Genomic DNA, 23,277 nt, shown 5'->3' on the forward strand with positions numbered 1-23,277 from the left:
TAGAACCTCAAACTTTCTCCAATGAACTATACTCTTAGGCCAAAGGCATCCCAGGTTATGTCTTCTGGGTGGGGGGGGGAGGGTGGGGCAGAAAACTGAGTGTCTAAGTTTCTTAGAGTGTATTGTTTCTTTCTGTTTAGAGGACAATTACCATTTAAGGTTTAATTGGGATCAGTTGTAGTAGTAGTCATTATTATTTTTTAGGTAGAATGAGGTAAAAATATGAATAAAAATAAGAATGTGGTTTTAAATGTGTGGGATATAAGAAATATGATTACACACCACCACAAGGAGATGAGGTAGTCAGTGGCAAAAAGGGTAGTTAATGGAAGGAAAATAAGATTATTTATTTATTTACTTGCTTATTTTTTGATGGAGTCTCACTCTGTCACCAAGGCTGGAGTTCAGTGGCTATATCTCGGCTCACTGCACTCTCTGCCTCCTGGTTCACACCATTCTCCTGCTTCAGCCTCCCGAGTAGCTGGGACTACAGACGCCTGCCACCATGCCTGGCTAATTTTTTGTATTCTTTTTTTAGTAGAGATGGGGTTTTACTGTGTTGGCTAGGATGGTCTTGATCTCTGGACCTTGTGATCCACCCGTCTCGGCCTCCCAAAGTGCTGGGGTTACAAGCGTGAGCCACCGGCAATAAAGGAAATAAGATTATTTATTCTTAATAAAGGTTAAGGACATTTTTAGATAGTTTTACTCCAAAGTCTGAGGATAAAATAGCAAATTTGGAATCTTCATGGGTCACTTGAAATAGCCTTTTGACTCAAACATGTAAGTTCCTTGTGGGTAAGGGATGTCCTATTCATCTTTGGGCTTCTGAAACACACAGACCATAGTGGGGTTTCAGTAAGAATTAGTTTAATTGAATTATATATTTTTATAGTAATCACCCAACTGTCAAGTTTCATCTTACATAAATAAAATGGAAGCTGCCCCATTCTATCTATTTAAGTAGCAGGCCATGTTAAAAAAAAAAAGTATGCTACATAAGATATTAATATCCATTGATGATCCAAGGTTCTGAGATGCCCAGGGACTTCCCATCCACAAATGGGAGGTTGGTTACTCACCTCCTTAACTTCTGTTAGAAGTTCAAGGGCACAAGTGAAGTCAGGAGGAGTACTCAATAGCTGTTCTTTCAGATGGTTCCCAAAAGCATTGTACATTGCCCCTGTGAAACTGCCTTCCACACTATAAAAAGGGTTAAATGAGGGCAGGCGCGGTGGCTCATGCCTGTAATCCCAGCACTTTGGCAGGCCGAGGTGGGTGGATCACGAGGTCAGGAGTTCAAGACCAGCCTGGCCAAGATGGTGAAACCCCGTCTCTACTAAAAATACAAAAATTGGCCAGGTATGGTGGCAGGTGCTTGTAATCCCAGCTACTCAGGAGGCTAAGGCAGAGAACTGATTGAACCCGGGAGGCAGAGGTTGCAGTGAGTAAAGATTGCACCACTGAACTCCAGCCTGGGTGACAGACTTGAGACTCCGTCAAAACATAAAAAATAAAAATAAAAAGGGTTAAATGAGTAGATTGCTTTTTACCTAGATAATTGATACAGGATCATAATCTCCCAAACAGCATTTAAAATCATGAAAGACCATTACATTGACAGGCTAAGAGAACCTATGTTTAGACTTGAGAAGGGCTGAATAAACTGAAGTTAGTCTCAGATGAAAAAGCATTGGCTAAATTCTCTTAGAAAGCTACCTCATGGTTCCAGAGATGCTATCTTCTTGCAGCAGGAAGAACCATAAACTAGGAGTACAGCCCGACTTCTAACCCTAGTTCTGCATCTAGTCTGGATATGTGACTTAGTTTCCACTGCCATAGACTTAAACCTTTGAACCAGATGCTATTTTTCTTTTAGGCCTGAAATCTAGGAAAGGATTTTACCTCTTGGTAATACTTGAAGGTCTTTTGAGATGCTTTGAGTTCAGCAAGCTCAAAACTGTCTCCTTCAGACAGAACAGACTTTAAACCAATGAAGATAAAAACAAAACAAAACAAAGAAGCGTATTACATAATGACAAAGAGTTCAATTAAACAGGAAGATCTAACTACCCTAAATATATATACACGCAACATGGGAGCACACAGATTCATAAATCAAGTTCTTAGAGACCTTCAAAGGGCCTTAGATGCCTACACAATAATAGTTGGAGGCTTTAACACTACACTGACATCATTAGATAGAGCAGCGAATGAGAAAATTAGCAAGGGTATTCAGGACCTGAACTCAGCACTGGATCAAATGGACTTGATAGACATTACAGGACTCTCCATACAGAACCAACAGAATATACACTCTTCTCATCTCTACATGGCACATACTCTAAAATCAATCACATAATTGGAAGTAAAACACTTAGCAAATACAAAATAACTGAAATCATAACAAACAATCTCGTGAACCACAGTGCAATCAAAATAGAAATAAAGACTAAGAAATTCACTCAAAACCATACAATTACATGGAAATCGAATGATCTGCTCTTGAATGACTTTTGGGTAAATAACAAAATTAAGGTAGGCATCAGAACTTCTTTGAAACTAGTGAGAACAAAGATATGACATACTAGAATCTCTGGGACACAGCTAAGGTAGTGTTAATTTATGGCACTAAATGTCCACCTCAAAAAGATAGAAACACCTCAAGTTAACAACCTAACATCATAACTAAGATAACTAGATACTCAAAAGCATACCAATCCCAAAGCTAACAGAAGAAAAAAAATAACCAGAATTAGAGCTGAACTGAAGGAGACTGAGACACAAAAATCCATTCAAGAGATCAACCAATCCAGGAGCTGTTTTTGAAAAACGTTAATAAAATATATAGGCCACTAGCTAGACTAATAAAGAAGAAAAGAGAGAAGATTCAAATAAACACAATCAGAAACAACAAGGAGGATATTACTACTGACCCCACAGAAACATAAATAACCATTAGAGAATATTATGAACACCCCTGTGCACATTATGAACTAGAAAATCTGGAAGATATGAATAAATTCCCGGACACATACACATCCCAGGACTGAACCAGGAAGAAATTAAATTCCTGAACAGACCAATAACAAGCTCCAAAATTGAGTTAGTAAAAAAAATAGCCTACCAACCAAAAGAAGCCCAGGATCAGAGAGATTCATAGCTGAATTCTATCAGATATAAAAGAAGAGTTTGTACCTTTCCTGCTGAAACTATTTCAAAAAATAAAGGTGGAGGGACTCCTCCCTAGCTCATTCTATGAGGCCAGCATCATCCTGATACCAAAACCTGGCAGAAACACAATGACAACACAGAAAACCTTAGCCTTATATCCTTGATGAACATTGATGCAAAAATTCCCAACAAAATACTGGCAAATCAAATCCAGCAGCACATCAAAAAACTCATCTACCACGATCAAACAGGCTTCTTCCCGGGGATACAAGGTTGGTTCAACATACACAAGTCAATAATTGTGGTAAATCACATAAACAGAACTGAAGACAAAAACCACATGATCATCTCAATAGCTGCAGAAAAGACTTTCAATAAAATTCAACACCTCTTCATGTTAAAAACTTTCAATAAACTAGGCATTGAAGGAACATACCTCAAAATAATAAGTGCCATCTATGACAAATGCACAGCCTACATCATACTGAATGGGCAAAAGCTGGAAACATTCCCCTTGAAAACCAGCACAAGACAAGAATGCCCTCTCTCACCACTCATATTCAACATAGTATTGGAAGTCTTGGCCAGGCAATTAAGTAAGAGAAAGAAATAAAGAGCATCTAACTAGGAAGACAAGACGTCAAACTACCCTGTTTGCAGATGACATGATCCTATATCTAGAAAACCCCATAGTCTCAGTCCCAAAGTTCTTACACTGATATACAACTTCGGCAAATTCTCAGGATACAAAATCACTGTGCAGAAATCACTAACTTTCCTATACACAAACAACAGTCAAGCTGAAATCCAAATCAGGAATGCAATCCCATTCACAATTGTCAGAAAAAATTAAAGTACCTAGGAATAGAACTAAACAGGGAGGTGAAAGACCTCTACATGTAGAACTGCAAAACACTGTTCAAAGAAATCAGAGATGACACAAGCAAATGAAAAAAAAAATCCATGCTCACGGATAGGAAGAATCAGTGTCATTAAAATGGCCATACTGCTGAAAGCAATTTATAAAGTAAATGCTATTCCTATTAAAGTACCATTGACATTGTGCACAGAACTAGAAAAAACTAAGTTAAAATTCATATGGAACCAAAAAACAGCCCGAATAGCCAATGCAATCCTAAGCAAAAAGAACAAAGCTGGAGACATCACGGTACCCGATTTCAAATTGTACTGCAGGACTACAATAAACAAAACAGCATGGTACTGATACAAAAACAGACACACAGAACAATGGAACAGAATAGAGAACCCAGAAATAAGGCTACACACCTACAACTATCTGAACTTCTACAAAGCTGACAAGAACAAGCAATGTGAAAAGGATTTCCTGTTTAATAAATGATGCTGGGAAAACTGGCTAGTCACATGCAGAAGACTGAAACTGGATCCCTTATTTACATTGTATGCAAAAATCAACTCAAGATGGATTAAAGACTTAAATGTAAAACCCAAAATTATAAAAACCCTTGAAGATAACCTAGGCAATAGCATTCCGGATATAGGAACAGGCAAAGATTTCACCATGATGACACCAAAAGCAATTGCAACAAAAACAAAAATTGACAAATGAGATGTAATTAAACTAAAGAACTTCTGCACAACAAAGAAAACTATCAACAGAATGAACAGACAACCTACAGAATGGGAGAAAGTTTCTGCAAACTGTACATCTGACAGAGTTCTAATATCCAGCATCTACAAGGAACTTAAATTTACAAGAAAAAACAAACGACCTGTTAAAAAGTGAGCAAAGTGCATGAACAGACACTTTTCAAAAGAAGACATACATGCAGACCAACAATCATAAAAAAAAAATCTCAACATCACTGATCATTAGACAAGTGCACATCAAAACCACAATGAGATAGCATCTCACACTAGTCAGGATGGCCATTATTAAAAAATCAAAAAATAACAGATGGCAGTGAGGCTTGGGGGTGGGTGCAGGTAGGGGGGAAGGAAAACTTACACACTGCTGCTGAGGAGTGTAAGTTACTTCAAGCATTGTGGAAGGCAGTGTGGTGATTCCTCAAAGACCTAAAAACAGAACTACCATTCGTCCCAGCAATCTCACTACTTGGTACACACCCAAAGGAACATAAATTGTTCTATCATAGAGACACATGCACACATATGTTTACTGCAGCACTATTCACAAAAGCAAAGGCATGGAATCAACCTAAATACTCATCAGTAATAGACTGGATAAAGAAAATGTACATATACACCATGGAATACTATGCAGCCATAAAAAGAACACAATCATGTCATTTGCAGAAACTTAGATGGAGCTGGAGGCCATTAGCTTTAGCCAAACTAATGCAGGAACAGAAAATCAAATACCACATGTTCTGACTTATAATTGGGAGCTAAATGATGAGAACACATGGACACATAGAGGGAAACAACACATACTGGGGCCTACTAGAGGGTGGAGGTTGGCAGGAGGGAGAGGATCAGGAAAATAATTAATAGACACTAGGTTTAATATCTGGGTGAGGAAATAATGTGTACCACAAACTCCCATGAAACAAGTTTAACTGTATAACAAACCTGCACATGTACCCCTGAACTTAGAATAAAACATAAATTAAAAAAGGAAAATGAAAAGAGAAAAAATTATTCAGTAACCGTGTTTTTTTTGTTTTTTTTTTTGTTTGTTTGTTTGTTTTTCTGAGACAGGGTCTCACTCTGTTGCCCATTCTGGACTGCAGTGGCATGTTATTTGTTCACTGCAGCCTTGACCTCCCAGGCTGAGGTGACCCTCCCACCTCAGTCTTCTGAGTAGCTGGGACTACAGGTACACACCACCGTGCCAGGCTAATTTTTGTATTTTTTTGTAGAGACATGGTTTCACCATGCTGCCCAGGCTGGTCTTGAACTCCTGGGCTCAAGCAATTCGCCAGGTTTGGCCTCCTAAAGTGCTGGACTTACAGGCACAAGCAACTGTGCCTGGCCTACATTCAGTAAGCTTTTAAATAAAATAAACAACTCTAACTGCTTTATTTTTAATATAGCCATGATATTTGGTGGATTTTCTTTGGATGCTATGCTTCTCGATTTATAATCATGTGATTCGAAATAATACTTTTATTAGTACCTATGTTAGTTCAGGTTCCGTGAGAAGCAGACACCAAGATAAGACTCCTGTGAAAGAAATTAATTATGGGAAAAGGGGATAAAGGGGAGAGAGCAGAATAAATCAGGAAGAGCCTTTGGATCATAATGCAGAAATGATGTCTGTGAAAGGAGAAGGGGAAGCAAAATTAAAGATAGGTAGGAATACTTTCAGACTGCCTCACAGTTCTAAGGTTTCTGACAGGTTGATAGGGATACCATGAGTCAAAGTTGCCTGTTAGAGGTGTTCCTCATCTCTGAGGAATTGACCCGCACTACTATTTCCCACTCAGTGATTATCTAGGAGAAGTCTGGGGGAAGCATGGCTTTGGTGCAAATGCAATAGTTGGTCCCGAGGGGCAGCAGCTGGGGCCATCAAGTAAGTATGCTCCCTATAGCCAGCGATCTGAGCAGCACATTTTCATAGTCACCACAGTCCACCTTTGTACTCCACAGATCTATTTCTCCATGCAGCTTCATGGAACAGTTCCTTACTTATTCCTTTGGGCTTTTCTTTATGAAAGCAAACTTTGAAGAGGGAGGATAGTGGGACACACTACAGTCCCCCTTGCTGCATTTAGTTTCTGGGCCAGAACTGGTAATTATTATCTTCCTTTTCCACTACCTACTTGAAATTTCCCTCACACACAGTTATTATTTTGACAAGTCTTGAAAGCTTACTTAGTCACGTGAACCAAACTTTCATTGTGGAGGTGTCCAAACTCTTTTCAATGACATTATCCATTCACAGTTAAACAAAGCAAGAGAATACCAGGAGGCACTCAAGTAGATCACCTGGATTCATATGTATTCCTTTCTGACTCATTTTACTAAAGCAGCCCTACTCCTCCTAGAGATCATCGTCAATTACTCCTGCCACATGTGGATTCCCCTTCTTGCATGGCAGTTCCTGGATATCAGTAGTCCAATGCTTGTTCAAACCACTGCTGTGATCCTTGTGGGCCACTATGATGGGGAGTAGGCACACTCCTGCTTTCACCCCTTATTCCTAATCCCATTCTTCCAATTAGATCTAAAGCCTAACATATAGGTCTGTGATTTAATGTATATACTGCATCCTGGACGATGGCACCCAATTTTTTCAGGGTTTACTTTTATTGGTGCTTTATCTTTGCCTTTAGAAGTGCTCTATGAGGTCAGCTCCTTCTGGATGGTGCCGTATTTGATATGATAAGTGGATCCTCTTGTTCTGGACGCATTTGTGCCCCTTCTTTACTATGAAGTGACTATCCTGTTCAGATGCTGTGTTGTGTGGGATTCCAAGACTATCGATCAAGAACCTCCAAATCCCCCAGACGCTTATTGAGGCTGTGCAGGCAGAAAAGGCAAATCCACACCCAGAATAGGTACATATTTCTGTGAGCATGAACCAGTGACTGTTCCAGGATTAAAGAGCATCCAATATAATAAATTCACTGCTAAGTGGTCTTTATAAATAGTGTCGTATTTGAGATAGAACGTTGGTCGCTGTTGCTGCAGGTTGGATATTCACACAGGGAATCAGCTAAATTGTCTTGGTACACAGGAGTCTGTGATATTGGGCCCATGTATTACCTCCATTTCTTCTGCCACGGCTAGTTCTTTGAGATGCCCATTGGACCAGTCCTGAGAAGGCCAAAATGAATGCTGGTTAATGTCAGTGGTCAAAGTTGCTTTGTCTACTTAGTTCTTCAGTTACTCTTTCACAATTGATGCTTTCTTGTGAGCATTAAAATAGGATTGATACAAAAATCTTCCTTTTTCATGTCACTCCCAATATGTCTATCCACATTCCTCTACTCCAGACTTCCCTTTCTCTGATCTTTTCCTTTCAAGCTCCTGACCAGCTCACCAGACCTTTGGCTACTGTCAAATAATGCATATATATTACCATCTTGAACCACTTCTTTTTCTACAAAAAGTGGATAATCAGGTGCACTGCTTGCAGTCCTACCCACTGGGAAAATATTTTCCCTCCCTGCTGCCTTTCAGAACCACCTCTAAATGTGACTGTAATACAGTCACCACATATTTTGACTTAAGTTCACATACCAAGCTGATCCTGTAAACCAAGCTTGAGCTTTCCTTCAACTGGTTATATGGGACCACATACTTTCATATGGCTATAGGCTTAAATGAAAGGAGAGGCACTGGTGCAACTGTGGTGGATAGCAGGGAGATCTGGGCTATCTGCTCGTATACCTAACCTGTGCCATCTGGTTTTCCTTGGACTTAATCTAGGATATTCTGTTTCCACTGTATTATGGGCTACTGCTGGGTTCATCTTACTTTATGACTTAGAGGGTATAAAATGTGTTGCTTCAAAAACCCAAAGAGGCCTGCCATATGCTGTGCTTCCTTCTTTGTGGGAGATGATGCAAGATGCAGTAACTTGTCTTTTACTTTGGAGGAGATATCCTGGCATTCTTACAACCACTGAACCTATTATAATTTCTGTAAAGTAATGGGCTTATCTTCCACAATATAGAGCCCATGTGTCTTACAAAGACCTCTAGTGTAATAACCACATCTTGCTCTTCCTGTCCAATCAGCATATCACGGATATAATGGGTCAATGTGAAGCCCTGTGGGAGTATATATTTTGTTTACCCTGAGGCAAAACTGTAAATGAATGTTATCTCCATGTGAAAGTAAATGTTCTGATCCTTTTTTTAAGTAAATGCAAAAGAATACATTCACCACATCAAAAGCTACATACCACATACTTAGGTTTTGTTAATCTACTCTGGCAATGCTACCACATCAAGTACAGCAGCTTTTGTCAAGGATACTGCATGACTGGACTTGTGGTAGTATGCTATTATTCTCTAGGATTCAATTAGTTTCTGCAAAAGCAAGATTGGCAAAGCAAGTGAAAATATGATAGAGACCACAGCTCCTGTATCTATGAGGTCTTTAACAGTGACAGCGATTTCTTTCTCCACCTTGAGAATGCTGTATTATTTATGATTTACTGCCTTGCCCAGAAGTAAGGGTATCACCATAAGTTTCCACTTAACCTTTCCCACTATGAGAGTTCACAGGACAATGACTCAATACAGTAGTTTTCCAAATGCCGTTTATATAAATCCTAATTGTAAAATCAGGATGTGAGGGAAAAGAATATAGAAGCTGTAGATCCATAGACAGCCAGACTTTACACAGAAATTTCTTTATTACCTGGCCCCTGTAAACTCCCACTATAATAGTGAGGCCATGATGATGCCTTTGGTATCTAGATATCAATGTCAGACTCAGGCACTGTGTTCAATAGTCGTTGAAATGTCTGGGTATTCTTATTCCCCTTGTATACTGTCATCTAATTAATGGCTATAATTCCCTTTGTGGAAGGACTGAAATAATTATTGTAATGCAAACTTATTGAGATGCAACAAGGTTATTTTTTCAAGAGATCTGGCTCCTACTTTAATAAATGTGTTCTAGATCTAAAAATTAGCTTGGATTCAGCAACTGAACAAGGGTCATGACTTCTTATTGAGGAAACCTCTTTCAGCCTCCTAGTCTTACACTCTTGTATTTTTCAGCTTGTAAATGTTGAGCAACATCCATGTTGGCTGACCATCAAGGGCTGGTGATTGCTTGTGAAGCACTATCCTTGGCTTGGTTTTCTGGTCTTGCATAATATAGTCATTCTAGCCTGCCCTGGAACTTTGTATTTCTTCCTCTCTGGGATGCCAGGATACCTCAGTCATTTCTACTTCACTCAGCAGGGGCCATTGCTTTCTCCAGGCTTTGAAGAACCACACTAGCAGAACGTTTACTTTACTTCCTAGGGTCCTTGCTAGAGTGTTAAATCCCATGTTCCCAGAAAGTGCTTTCAACTCAATGACTATTGCTTATCCAGTATATTCTGGTTACCTTGATCAAGGATCATTAAAACCCAGTATCAAGGCTTCCCCAACTCCTACCAGTACATGCTATGTAATTCTTGCATACAACAACTTCAATATATAATCTAATTCCTTCCTTATCAGGCTCAGAATGCCCTTGGCTGCATCATGCTGTCACTTAGCCCTAATTAATGGTCTGGTAACCTTTTCAAGGAAGTAGGGGCAGTTTCTGAGGATGGCACCTGTTGCATTGCTGGGTGAGGCCTCTGTAACATGAGGAAAGTGTTTATTCTTATGAGACAATCATGGGCCATCTCTGCAGCTTCTGAGGGTTCAGAGTAATCTGCAGAACCAACATTCTCAGGACCATCTATCCAGAATGTCCACACCTGCTATGGTTTGGATATTTTGTCCCCTTCAAATCTCAGGTTGAAATATTATCCCCAAAGTTGGAGTTGGGGTTTGGTGGGAGACGTTTGAATCATGGGGTGAATCTCTCATGAATGGCTTTGTGCCATCCTTGTGATAATGAGTGAATTCTCCTTCTATGAGTTAACATAAGATCTAGTTGTTTAAAAGAGCCTGGAACTCCCTCCACTCTCTCTTCCTCCCACTTTCATCATGTTATATGCCTGCTTGCCCTTCACCTTCCACTATGATTGTAAGCTTCCTGAGGCCCTCACCAGAAGCAGATGCCAGCACCCTGCTTCCTGTACAGTCAGTGGAATTGTGAACCAAAGTAAACCTCTTTTTAAATAAATTACTCAGTTTCAGGTATTCCTTTACAGCAACATAAATGGCCCAATACAGAAAATCGGTACTGTGGAGTAGAGCATTGCTATAAAGATACCTGAAAATGTGGAAGTCACCTTGGAAATATGTAACAGGCAGGGGTTGGAAGAGTTTGGAGGACTTAGAAGAAGATGGGAAGATGAGGGAAAGTTTGGAAATTCTTAGAGACTAGTTAACTGGTTGTGACCAAAATGCTGATAGAAATATGGACAGTGAAGGCCAGGCTGATAAGGTCTGAGATGAAAATGAGGAAGTTATTGAGTACTGGAGCAAAGATCACCCTTGTTACATGGTAGCAAAAACTTGGCTGCATTGTGCTTATGCCATAGGGATTGGAGGGAAGGTTGAACTTAAGAGTGATGACTTATGGTATCTGATGGAAGAAATTTCTAAGCAGCAAAGTGTTCAAGATGTGGCGTGGCTGCTTCTAACAGCCTGTGATTTGATTCTGGAGCAAATAAATGACTTAAAGTTGGAACTTACATTTAAAAGGAATGCAGAGTGTAAAAATTTGGAAAATTTGCAACCTGGATATGTGGTAAAGAAGAAAGAGTATACTCAGGAGAGGAATCCAAGCAGGCTGCTAAGGAGCAACCACTTTCTAGAGAGATTTACATGACTAAAAGGGAGCCAGGTGCTAATACTGGGGAAAAGGGCTAAAAGCCATTTCAGAAGTTTTTGGGACAGTCCCTCCAATCACAAACCCAGAGGCCTAGGATGAAAGAATGTTTTCAGGGGCCGAGCCCAGTGCACAACTGCCCCACATAGCCTCAGGACATTGCTCCCTGCATCCAGACCCGTCTGGCTCCAGCCTTGGCTCAAAAGGCTCCAGGTACAGCTCAGCCCATTGCTCCAGAGGGCAAAAGTCATAAGCCTTGGTGATTCCTATGTGGTGTTTACCATACAGGTGCATAGAATGTGAGCATGAAGGAGGCTTTGGAGCTTCTACCTAGATTTCAGAGGATGTATAGGAAAGCCTGGGTGCCCAGGCAGAAGTCTGCTGCAACAATGAAGCCCCTGCAGAGAGACTCTACTAGGGCAATGAAGAGGGGAAATGTGGGATTGGAGCTCCAACACAGAGTCTCCACCTAGGAATTGGCTACAGGAGCTTTAGGAAGGGGGCTGCCACCCTCCATACCTGAGAATGATAGACCACTGGCAGCATGCACCTTGAGCCTAGAAAAGCTATAGGCACTCAACTTCAAACCAAAAGAACAGCCATGGAGGCTACACCCTGCAAAGCCAGGGGAAGGGTTGCACAAGCCCTTGAGAGCTCACCCCTTGCACCAGTGTGCCCAGGATGTGGGACATGGAGTCAAGGATTATTTTTGGAAATCTGAGGTTAAATGTCCCCTGCTGGGTTTCAGACTTACATGGGACCTGTTGCTCCTTTCTTTTGGCCAATTTCTCCCTTTGGGAGTGGGAATGTCTACTCAATACCTGTACCACCATTGTACCTTGGGAATAAATAACTTCTATTGATTTCACAGGCTCATAGGCTAAAGGAACTTGCCTCAAGTTTCAGATGAGAGTTTGGACTTTGGACTTTGAGTTAATGCTAGAATGAGCTAAGACATTTGGGGATTATTGGAAAGGAGTGATTGTATTTTGCAATGTGAAAAGGACATGGTATTTGGGGGGCCAGGGGTGGAACGATATGGTTTGGATGTTTTCTCCCCTCCAAATCTCATGTTGAAATGTGATCCCAATATTAGAGTTTGGGAGATGTTTGAATAATGGGGATGGATCGCTCATGAATGACTTTGTACCATTCTTCCAGCAATGTGTGAGTTTTCAGTCTATTACTTAATGCAAGATTTAGTTTTTTAAAAGAGCCTGGAACTTCCTCCTCCTTCTCTTTCTCCTACTCTCATCATGTGATATGCCTGCTCCCCCTTTGCCTTCCACTATGCATGTAAGCTTCCTGAGGCCCTTGCCAGAAGCAGATGCCAGCACCATGTTTCCTGTACAAACTGCAGAATTGTGAGCCAAAATAAGCCTCTTTTCTTTATAAATTAAGGAGTCTCAGGTATTCCTTTATAGTAATGCAAATGGACTAACACGCCATCTCATGTTTGTCCAGATCCCAGATTTTTTCAATCTAGGTCATAACATGAATGTAACATACCTGTCTTGACTCAGTATTTAAATATCTCTGAAGCTCTGCAACTGTCCCAAGTCTGCTGTTCAACTGTTTCTGCTCTTCCACTGCAGGAAGTACGAACCTCTTTATAAGTTACCAGAAAGTCTCTTAGATTTTAATACTTAGCTTTAGTTGCTTGGTGATGAGCCTCAGTTTTTTGGTTTTCTTTTTGTTTGAGACAAAGTCTCACTGTGTTGTCCAGGCTGAAGTGCAGTTGTGCAATCTTGGATCACTGCAACCTCTGCCTCCCGGGTTCAAGTGATTCTCCTGCCTCAGCCTCCCAAGTAGCTGGGACTACTGGTGCCTGCCACCACAGCCGGCTTATTATTATTAATTAATTAATTTATTTATATTTTTAGTAGACACAGGTTTTCACTATGTTAGCCAGGTTGGTCTTCAACTCCTGACCTCGTGATCTGCCCGCCTGAGCCTCCCGCAGTGCTGGGATTACAGACGTGAGCCACTGCACCAGCCTGACCCTCAGTTTTTCATTATATCTCTTCAGAGTAGCAATGAAAATTACCCAACTATTAGCTAGCTTACTTGGCTGCCTGACAGGCATCATTTCTCTCTTATTTTTCAAATGCCTGAATGCTAGCAAGGGTGTTCTCCATCTACAGGATATGTTTCCAGGTCAGGACTGGTGAAATTTTTAGCTATTTGATCACCATCTTGTGCCAGGAACTCTCTATGCTCGCATACCACTCAAGATGTTGTTTTATTTGCCCAGTGGGTGGCAAGTGAGTCGGATCCCAAACTCCACTGTATCATAATTTTTCTTGGACAGCTCCTGTCACCACTTATGTTAGCTCTTGTCCTCTTAGAAGTAACAACCCAAATGGGAATAGATGAGCAAGAGGTTAATTGGGAACGACACCTGTGAAGGATAAAGGAGAAGGAGTGGGAGAAGGTGGAAAGAGTGTTCAGATGGTAATGAAGATCTGACATTGGTGAAGGAGCGCAGGGAAAGGAGGAAGATTTGACAGGAAGAGCCCTAGACTGTCACATAATCCTAAGGTTTCAGCTAGGCTGAAGGGGAGATATGGAGCCAAAGACTTCAATTAGAGAAGCCCTGTAACTTACAGAAATGCAACTGAATAGTGCCAGTTATTGGCAAGGATCGACCCATGGGATTCATGACCTCGGCATGAATGTGCTGGTGGATTCAGAGGGTCAGCAACTAGAAACATCAATCAACAATACTCCCCACAGCAGGAGATCGAAGTGGTGCATTTTCATGGCTGCCATATTATCTTATAAATTTTTAACTGAGTTAAAATTTTCTGTTATATGGCTGCTCCACCATTTGTGATTCCTTTAGTTTTTTCAGTTTATATTAATTAATGATATAATAATATGGAATCAATTGCACTAAATATTTTTAAATGATCATTTAGTCTTCAATTGATTTTTAAATGGTTCAGAAAAAAATAATAATGTGTTCTTCTATATGAAGGGAGAATGAGAAAGCAAATGTAGCAAAACTCTGAGAACTGGGAAATGCAGTGAAGGGCATGTGGGGTTTTTCTCAAAAGTATTTTATAAGTTTGAAATTATTTCATGATAATTTTTTTAAAAAATCACTTATATAATGATGGGAGACTTTTTTCCTTTGTTTCATTTTGGTTTTTGCCTGTAACAGGGTTTCCCAACTCTATCTGATATAAAAATTATGTCAAAGGAGCTTCTTAAATGCAGATTTTCACACCTGACTCCAAACTATTAAACTAGGATCTTTAGAGAAGGAGCCTAAAAATCTTAACCCCAAGTGCCTCTTATGATCTGTCAAGTTTAGAAAACATTACCTGGTGACCTTGAGAAGTGTATTAAAATAAAAAATAAAACAAAAGAAAAAATAAAATACAATAATAGTTAAAAAAAAAAAACAGGTGATATAGTTTGGCTGTGTCCCACCCAAATCTCATCTTGAATTGTAACTCCCACAGTTCCCACGTGGAACCCAGTGGGAGGTGATTGAATTACGGGGTGGGTCTGTGCTGTTCTCATGATAGGGGATGAGACTCACGAGATCTGACGGTTTTAAAAACGAGAGTTCTCTGCACAAGCTCTCTCTTTGCTTGCCACCATCCATGTAAGATGTGACTTACTTCTCCTTGCCTTTCACCTTCCACCATGATTGCAAGGCCTCCCCAGTGCCATGAAACTGTAAGTCCAATAAATCTCTTTCTTTTGTAAATTGACCAGTTTCAGATATGTCTTTATCAGTACTGTGAAAATGATTAATACATCAGGCAATACTAAGCATTGGCAGACATGAGAAAGCAGGAATGCTCATACATTATAGATGCCAAATTTGGACATTTTTCAGGAGTGACTTCTATGACAATGAAAAATATCCACACATATATAGAAACGACAGTTCTAGAAACTTCAAAATCTGATATTAGTATGAAAATTTTATGTACACAGAAGTTCAATCAACATCATCTATGATAATGATCACTACAAACAACCCAAACATCTATAAATGTGAAAATGAATGTGTATGTACAATAGCAAAGACTTGGGACCAACACAAATGACCATCAATGATAGACTGGATAAAGAAAATGTGGCACATATACACCATAGAAAACTATGCAGCCATATAAAAGAATGAGTTCATGTCCTTTGCAGGGACATGGATGAAGCTGGAAACCATCATTCTCAAACTAACATAGGAACAGAAAACCAAACACCGCATGTTCTCACTCATAAGTGGGAGTTGAACAATGAGAACATATGGGCACAGGGAGGGCCCATCACACACTGGGGCCTGTCTGGGGGTGGGCAGCAAGGGAAGGGATAGCATTAGGAGAAATACTTAATGTGGATGATGAGTTGATGGGTGCAGCAAACCACTCCATGGCACATGTATACCTATGTAACAAACCTGCATGTTCCACACATGTATCCCAGGACTTAAAGTGTAATAATCATAATAATAAGAAGAAAATGAATATGTGTGTATTATCTTTGCTTTTGAAGGGAGATATTTGGACAGATTTAGAGTAAAATGTGAATAGTATATTTCCTGGAGTGGGAATAAAACTGATATTATCCTTCTACCTTACCTGTGTTTTCTAATTTTGCTGAGGGCTTTTTCTGGTACCTTGGGAACCTGCTCAGCCCAGGTGTAGGACAACCTAAAAGTACCATAGATTTTAACATCCTCTGGGTGACATCCACCAATAAAGGGCCAAGTCTGTAGAAAAATATCCCAACTTCTCATCATTAGTTAGGATAATTCTGAGGAGCACTCTAAGTCATTTCTGAGACTCGGAGGGTTCCCAGCAGATTTGAGCCAATTGCCTTTTGGTCTTGTCAGTATCTGGTGCTATATTTTAAAATAACTTTTCCATCCTAAGATTATATAAAAAATAACATGCTAAGTTCTATTTTTAATGGTTTAATGTCTTTTTATGCAAACATTTAGTGTCTATTTTTAACTGTATGGGAATGATAAGGAACTTCATTGTTTTTCAAAATAGTCAATTATCCCAGCACAATTTCTTCAATCTAACCTTTCCCCACTGTTTCAAAGTATTTCAATGCATTTACTAGCATTTTTCCATATTTGGGTTTGATAATCGAATTTCTTTTCTGGTTCATTTGTTCTAAATTTATTCTGGTACACTATTATCTTAACATTGCAATTTCACAATACTTTTTAAACTTTTATTTTAAGTTCAGGAATACATGTGCAGCTTTGTTATATAGGTAAACTGATCCTCTCCCTACTCCCACCCTCCATCCTCCTGTAGGCCCCAGTGTTGTTCCCCTCTATGTGTCTATCACAATACATTTTCATCTGTCAGGGTAGCTTCCCCAAATTATTGCCCTGAATCGTCGGGGCCAGGTGCTATTGTAAATTGTGGTTACACTAATACAATTTAGAGGAGATCATCAGTTTGTCACAGGTTCTCAAAACATGAAAATCCACCAGGGAGGCTCTATTAGACTCAATGCATCACTTCATGGAAGGACATGAAGATAGAGCTCCTTCACAAGAAAACTCACCCTTTTCCCTCCCTCCCTCCCTCCCTTCCTTCCTTCCTTCCTTCCTTCCTTCCTTCCTTCCTTCCTTCCTTCCTTCCTTCCTTCTGTCTTTCTTCTTTCTTTTTCTGACGGAGTCTCACTCTATCACCCAGGCTTGGAGTGCAATGGCGCTATCTCCGCTCACTGCAACTTCTGCCACCCAGGTTCAAGCAATTCTCCTGCCTCAGCCTCCCGAGTAGCTGGGATTACAGGCGCCTGCCACCACGCCCAGCTAATTTTTGTATTTTTAGAAGAGTCGGGGTTTCACCATCTTGGCCAGGCTGATCTTGAACTCCTGAAAATAATTGTATTGTCTAGTTATGAAAACAACAACAAAATGAATGCATGCTGATGAAAAACAAAATAACAAACAAATAAGCAAACAAAAAGGAAAGTAGTTTAAGTGAAAAAAATTTTGAATACCACTTCCTGCCTATTTTCCAGACTTCCTAGCTTCTCGCTCCCCACCCCTACTCCAGGGTCCAATCTGGGACCAAGACTTACAATACTGTTAGGGCTTTACTTGCTGGACGTGAAGGGGAGAGAAGTGTGCGTTTAGGGGTACAGAAGAGGAAGAAGCGATTCTTTAAAACCTCCAGCAGAAACCACAGCAAGTCAAATACAAAGTATTATGACCCGTTTGGTCTTGGGGATCGCTACATTAAAAAAAATGGAGGGTTGGGTAGTAGCCTGCGGTAGTGGTGGAGAAAGCAGGAATGCAGAGAAAGGTGGCCCCACCTACAGTCCCGCCCCCACCCTCCTGCCGTACTGCGGGTGTGAATGGTATTTGGAAATCTGAGCTCACAGTGACGTGGGCCTTAGGAGACCCAGAGCCAATGCGTGGATTAGTTTCTCCTAGTTGCAGTTTGGTAGTCATCGCTGGCCGTGCGACGGCTAGCTGTTGCCCTGAAGGCAAGCGAGCCAGCTGCCCTGGAAAGGAGGAAAGTGGTAGAAGCCGACCCCTGCGCCCTGACAGGTTGGTGGGCGCTGAACGGTGTGAGAGCTGCAGAAGGCAAAGACCAGAGCGGGTCTAGGACTGGATTATCTACCCCTTTCCAGATACACACTCGTTTAGTGTGAGAAATGGAGCGACTGGGGAGAGGATCTCCCGAGGGGGCCGGATTGAGAATGGGTACCATTTGAGATCTCCTAGGAGGCCGGCCATTGGGCAATGTCTGATGGAGTCCGGCTGGTGGAGGAGACTGAAAGGAAATAGCCTGCTTCCTGCTGGGCCGCGGGAGGGAGGTGCAGCAGGTGACCAAGGTGTGGGGAGGGCGGACCCTACCAAAGTTTTAGGCCTGCCTTCTAGATATCTTTTCTTCACCTTCTACCCATTTAGAGCTGGAAATGATAGGCTGCGGGGGCCGAGGAGAGGAATTGCTGCAGAGGAGGGGGACAGAGATCAGGTCTGGAAAGCAGGTCCCTATTGCGGCAGTTGAGCGGGCGAGCTTCTGACTGCGGGACAGAGGCGAGGAGCGAGAAACTGTTTTGGTCCCAGCAGGTGGGTCGGTGTAAGCCTGGGCGCTACTTGTAGATCCTGGAGTGAGAATGACAAAGCGCAGAGACCGCAGCAGGTCCTAGTTTGCAATGCCCACATACCTCTTCACTCATCGTCCATCTTGATGCATAAAATGGTGGGCATGGGAGTGGGGATCGGGTGGAGAGAAGGCCTGATGGATACCTAGATTGAAATTCTTTGTGAATAAACTACGTATCCATTCAGCAAGCTCTTCTAACTCCCCCGCCAGGCAAGTTGTCTGCAGTCCAGAAATGGTAACTAGATGACAGTAGGAGGAAACAGTAGAGATGGGAGCCTAAAGAAGAGGTTAAAACGTTTTGGAAATAATCATCTTTGATGCCTATTTCTGGAAGGTGGGATAGCCTGTCACAGGGTAGGAAAAGAAGTCGTGAGACAGGATGGAGGAGAAACAGAAGGTACTAATACTAGGAGAACCCTAAATCAACTCTCATTACTGGTCCTTTGATTAAAAGATCAGTCCTGGTAATTGTCGCATTTGTCTGCAGGTCTTTAAGTGCGTTTTCAAGGCTAAGAGAGAAAGATTGCCTCTGATCCCTGAAGGCAGGAGGTTGCCTGGGGCCCTCTGGTGTAGGGGTATCAAGGATCAGAGCAGAATCTGGGTGACTCACAGCCCTTCCTGCCAGAGTTGAGTGCAGGAGAAACTTAGGAGAGTCTTCATAAAATGACAGCCCTGTGTCTGATGAGGGAAGAAGGGAGTAGAGGGGCGAGGTCTGGGGCGCTCCTGGAGAGCTTATTAGGATCCCAGGGAGGTGAAGTCTGGTCTCTCTATGATTGTCCCCCTCCCCCAACTCGTCCTGCATTTTGGTGGTAGGAGTGGCCTGGGGAAGGGATTTTCAGGGAAAATGGAGGGCCTTGCAGCAGCGCTGGGTCTGGGGCTTCCCCTACAGGGTTCACAGTTTCTCAGGTGGGAAAACCTTTGCCAAACAGAACTCTGAATCCTATCAAGCATCCACTCCCTCTTCTTGTTTTTTATCTTCTAGGAAGAAAAAAAAAAAACAAAAACAAAAACAGGAAAAAAACTCAACATGGAAAATGTCCCCAAGGAAAACAAAGTTGTGGAGAAGGCCCCAGTGCAGAATGAAGCTCCCTCTTTAGGAGGTGGTGAAGACCAAGAGCCAGAAGGAAATGTTAGAGGGGTTTGGGCTCCACCTGCCCAGGATTTTGGAGAAGATGTGCCCAATAGGCTTGTCGATAACATTGATATGATAGATGGAGATGGAGATGATATGGAACGGTTCATGGAGGAGATGAGAGAGCTAAGGAGGAAAATTAGGGAACTTCAGTTGAGGTACAGTCTGCGCATTCTTATAGGGGACCCCCCTCCCCATGATCATCATGATGAGTTTTGCCTTATGCCTTGAATCTGGAGGTTAATAATCATAAAATCCCTGCTTTCTAAATTCACATTTTTCCTGGTGTACCATTAATGTGGACCTTTTGGCATTCTTCTGCAATTTTCTGATTGGAGATTGCATTTTGACCTAGTCTGTAAGTTTTTCTGTCAGAAGAGGACTTTCATCAACTGTCGTGGAAAGATGTTTATTGCATACTGTAATGTTAACAAAGCAATTTAAAAGCAGTCTATAGATAGACTATTTCATTTAGATGTGTACGTATGCACACTATATATAAAATATATAATATATATGAAATACACACACACACACACATATATATATATATGAATGAGTGAAAACCAGAATGTGCTTTATCTATGTTGTATAGTTACTGGTACTTTTTAATTTCTTTATTTTTTTCTTGCTTATCTGTTTTTTCTCACTTTTCCAAAATGAATACATGTGTTTCATATGTTCCAGGAAAAAGAAAAGGTAACAAGCAAGGAACTTGCCAATCAGCTTATATAGGAAATGGGGGCAATTAATAAACACTTGAAACACAGTTTAAAGACATGTAAATCTTATATTATCTATGGATCTCTCATTTAGAAACATGTACCTGATAATTACAGATACATTACATTATAAATGCCTTGGAGGGCCGCTGTGGGAATCAAATGAGGTAATGACTGAGCTCTGTGTCTTGCTCTGTTTATACATGCAAGGCTCCAGCCCTCCAGGTGCCCTTCATTTTTAGGGAAGATTCCAAGGAGAGTGCCTATCAGCAAGTCCAATTGATTTCCAGGTGAGTACAGGTTCAAAATCCATCATCCAAAATGCTTGGGACTAGAAGTATTTCAGATTTCTGTTTTTTTTTTAAGTTTTTGGAATATTTGCATGTACATAATGAGCTATCTTGAGGATGAAACCCAACTCTAAACATGAAATTCATTTAATTTTATATACACCTCAAACACATAGCCTGAAGGTAATTTTTTTTTTTTTTTGAGACGGAGTCTTGCTCTGTGGCCCAGGCTAGAGTGCAGTGGCGCCATCTCAGCTCACTGCAAACTCCGCCTCCCAGGTTCACTCCATTCTCCTGCCTCAACCTCACGAGTAGCTGGGACTACAGGCGCCTGCAACCACGTCTGGCTAATTTTTTTTTTCTTGTATTTTTAGTAGAGACGGGTTTCACCATTTAGTCAGGATGGTCTCAATCTCCTGACCTCGTGATCCGCCTGCCTCGGCCTCCCAAAGTGCTGGGATTACAGGCGTGAGCCACTGCGCCAGGCCTGAAGGTAATTTTATACAATACTTTTAATAATTTTGCGTGTGAAGCAAAGTTTATGGATATGAAGTCAGGTGTGAAATTTTCCATTAGTAGCATCATGTCATGTTCAAAAAGCCTTGGATTTTGGAGCACTTCGATTTTGGATTTTTGGATTAGGGATGCTCAATTTTAAATGCTTTTCTATTCATCTGCTGCTCTGCCTTTCTTTTCTGCATAATGCCATAACTATTAGGCACATCTTCCTCTTCATTTGCATTTTGCTCCCTCCACTGGCTTCTACCACTGCAGATGTACTGGACTCCTGAACATGACAAAGACCCACTGATTTCTCTGGAACCTTCAGTAGTCTGATTCCCCATTTTGCCTTTTCAAAAATGTATAGAGTGTCCCTCCCTGCTTTAGAGTTATACTTAAACCAGGTGGATACTTCACCAACACTGCTTATAAATGCAAACAGCCCTTTATGGTTTTCTCATACTTCTTTCCTCTTCCCCTTCTCCCAGACAAATTTGAGTGACGCTCATGGTAGTGTGCTCGGAATTGGATTCTCTCTTCCATCCTCTGATGAAAATAGCCAAGTCTCGTTGACTATCAATTTTCTGTGCAGACATTGCTACAGGTTTCATTCTGCACATACACAGGAGTTGTAGGGATAATTTTATGTTCCCAAGACTACTCTGGTTCACACCACCCTGACTTCAGGAGTCCCCAGTAGTCTACACTAACTTACACGGATCCAGATAAGTTTCCCTCTTCCTTTGCTTTGAGATTTGCTGTGCCAAATAAACCTCTAATTACAGATTGATGAGAAATAATGGCAGGAACTGGGGATCTGGTAGATGAATCCCAATTTTAAAACATTGTTCACAGTCATCACTGTTTCCCACTAAACTGTGCCCTTCTCACAGTAAATATTTTGTCTCATTTATGCTGGTACCCTTAGTGTTTAGTATAGGGCCTGATAAGTTGTAGGGCACAACGGTTAGTTATAACTGAGTTGAATCCTGCGATCTGGACCCGGGGTTGCTTCTGATGATTTATGGGCAAGGACTTCTTTTCCCTACAGACTGTAGCTTGCAATTTAAAAGGAACACAGAAGAAGAAGCATTATATGCCAATTTCCAAAAAAATGCACTTATCTTAACACATATGTCAGTGTTTATCAACATGTCCTATATAGACCAGTTGCATCAAAATTGCCTGAAGAACTGGCTAGAAATTCAGAAAAAAATGTGTTTCACTCCATACTCACTGTACCCTAGTTAATCAGACATCTCTGGACTTACATGAATTAAAGTGGAGGCCCCAGCTTTAGTCAATCCCAGACACCCCTCTCCCCACCTTATATTATATAGAAATGGGTAGTTGGTTGATTGGTAGATCTGAGACCTGTGAAAACACTACATAGAATTTAATTAATCTATATACATCAGGCATTATTTCCCTATTAGATGGTGCCCTTCTTAAAGAGACAACTACTTTTTATTTTTTTAATGCTATTGTCTTTAGTGCATAAGTTCTCAATCCTTGCTTCAGATTTGAAATACCTGAGGATACTTTAAAGTGGAGCTCAGGACCCAACTCCAACCAGTTGAGTCAGACTCATTAAAAGTGGGACCAACAGATCCTTAGTGTGAAAGATCCCATGGTGATTCCAATGTAGAGTTGAGAGGTGAGTGAAATTTGTGGCTAAAATATCTTTGGCTTATTTTCGCTGTACTACCCCTGATTGTGTTACCCTAACCAGGTTAATTTGTTTATAAAGAATTTATATCTTATGAAAGAAATACCCTAGGGGAGGAATTATACCCCCAAATCACAACAACATCTTTTTAAGAAAATATTTGCCAGTGTTCGTCCAACTTTGTTAGCCGATCAAATACTTCAGAGTTCCGCTTGGAGCGTGTTTAAAATACATAATTCTGGCCCCATCCAAAATCCACTCTTTGGTAATGGTGCTGAGATAGCTACATTGT

The 23,277-nt window shown here is 41.0% G+C and overlaps 1 protein-coding gene across 2 annotated transcripts; it reads left to right on the forward strand.

The window, feature by feature from the left end:
* Positions 1 to 17,845: 17,845 nt before the first annotated feature.
* Positions 17,846 to 20,572, forward strand: LOC105499331 (brain expressed X-linked 5). 2 transcript variants are annotated; one of them, XR_011618451.1, is made up of 2 exons: positions 17,846 to 18,109; positions 18,473 to 18,635. XR_011618451.1 is itself a non-coding variant. In XM_011771880.2 (2 exons), the coding sequence occupies exon 2, from the start codon at positions 19,699 to 19,701 to the stop codon at positions 20,032 to 20,034; it is 336 nt and encodes a 111-aa protein (XP_011770182.2). In that variant the 5' UTR covers positions 17,897 to 18,109; positions 19,654 to 19,698; the 3' UTR covers positions 20,035 to 20,572. The 2 variants fall into 2 exon arrangements, 1 of the variants encoding a protein (XP_011770182.2); XM_011771880.2 differs by lacking the exon at positions 18,473 to 18,635 and adding an exon at positions 19,654 to 20,572 and having other exon boundaries at positions 17,897 to 18,109.
* The last annotated feature ends 2,705 nt before the right edge of the window (positions 20,573 to 23,277 follow it).

Source organism: Macaca nemestrina, chromosome X (genome assembly GCF_043159975.1).
Source record: "Macaca nemestrina isolate mMacNem1 chromosome X, mMacNem.hap1, whole genome shotgun sequence".
NCBI classification, from domain to species: domain Eukaryota; kingdom Metazoa; phylum Chordata; class Mammalia; order Primates; family Cercopithecidae; genus Macaca; species Macaca nemestrina.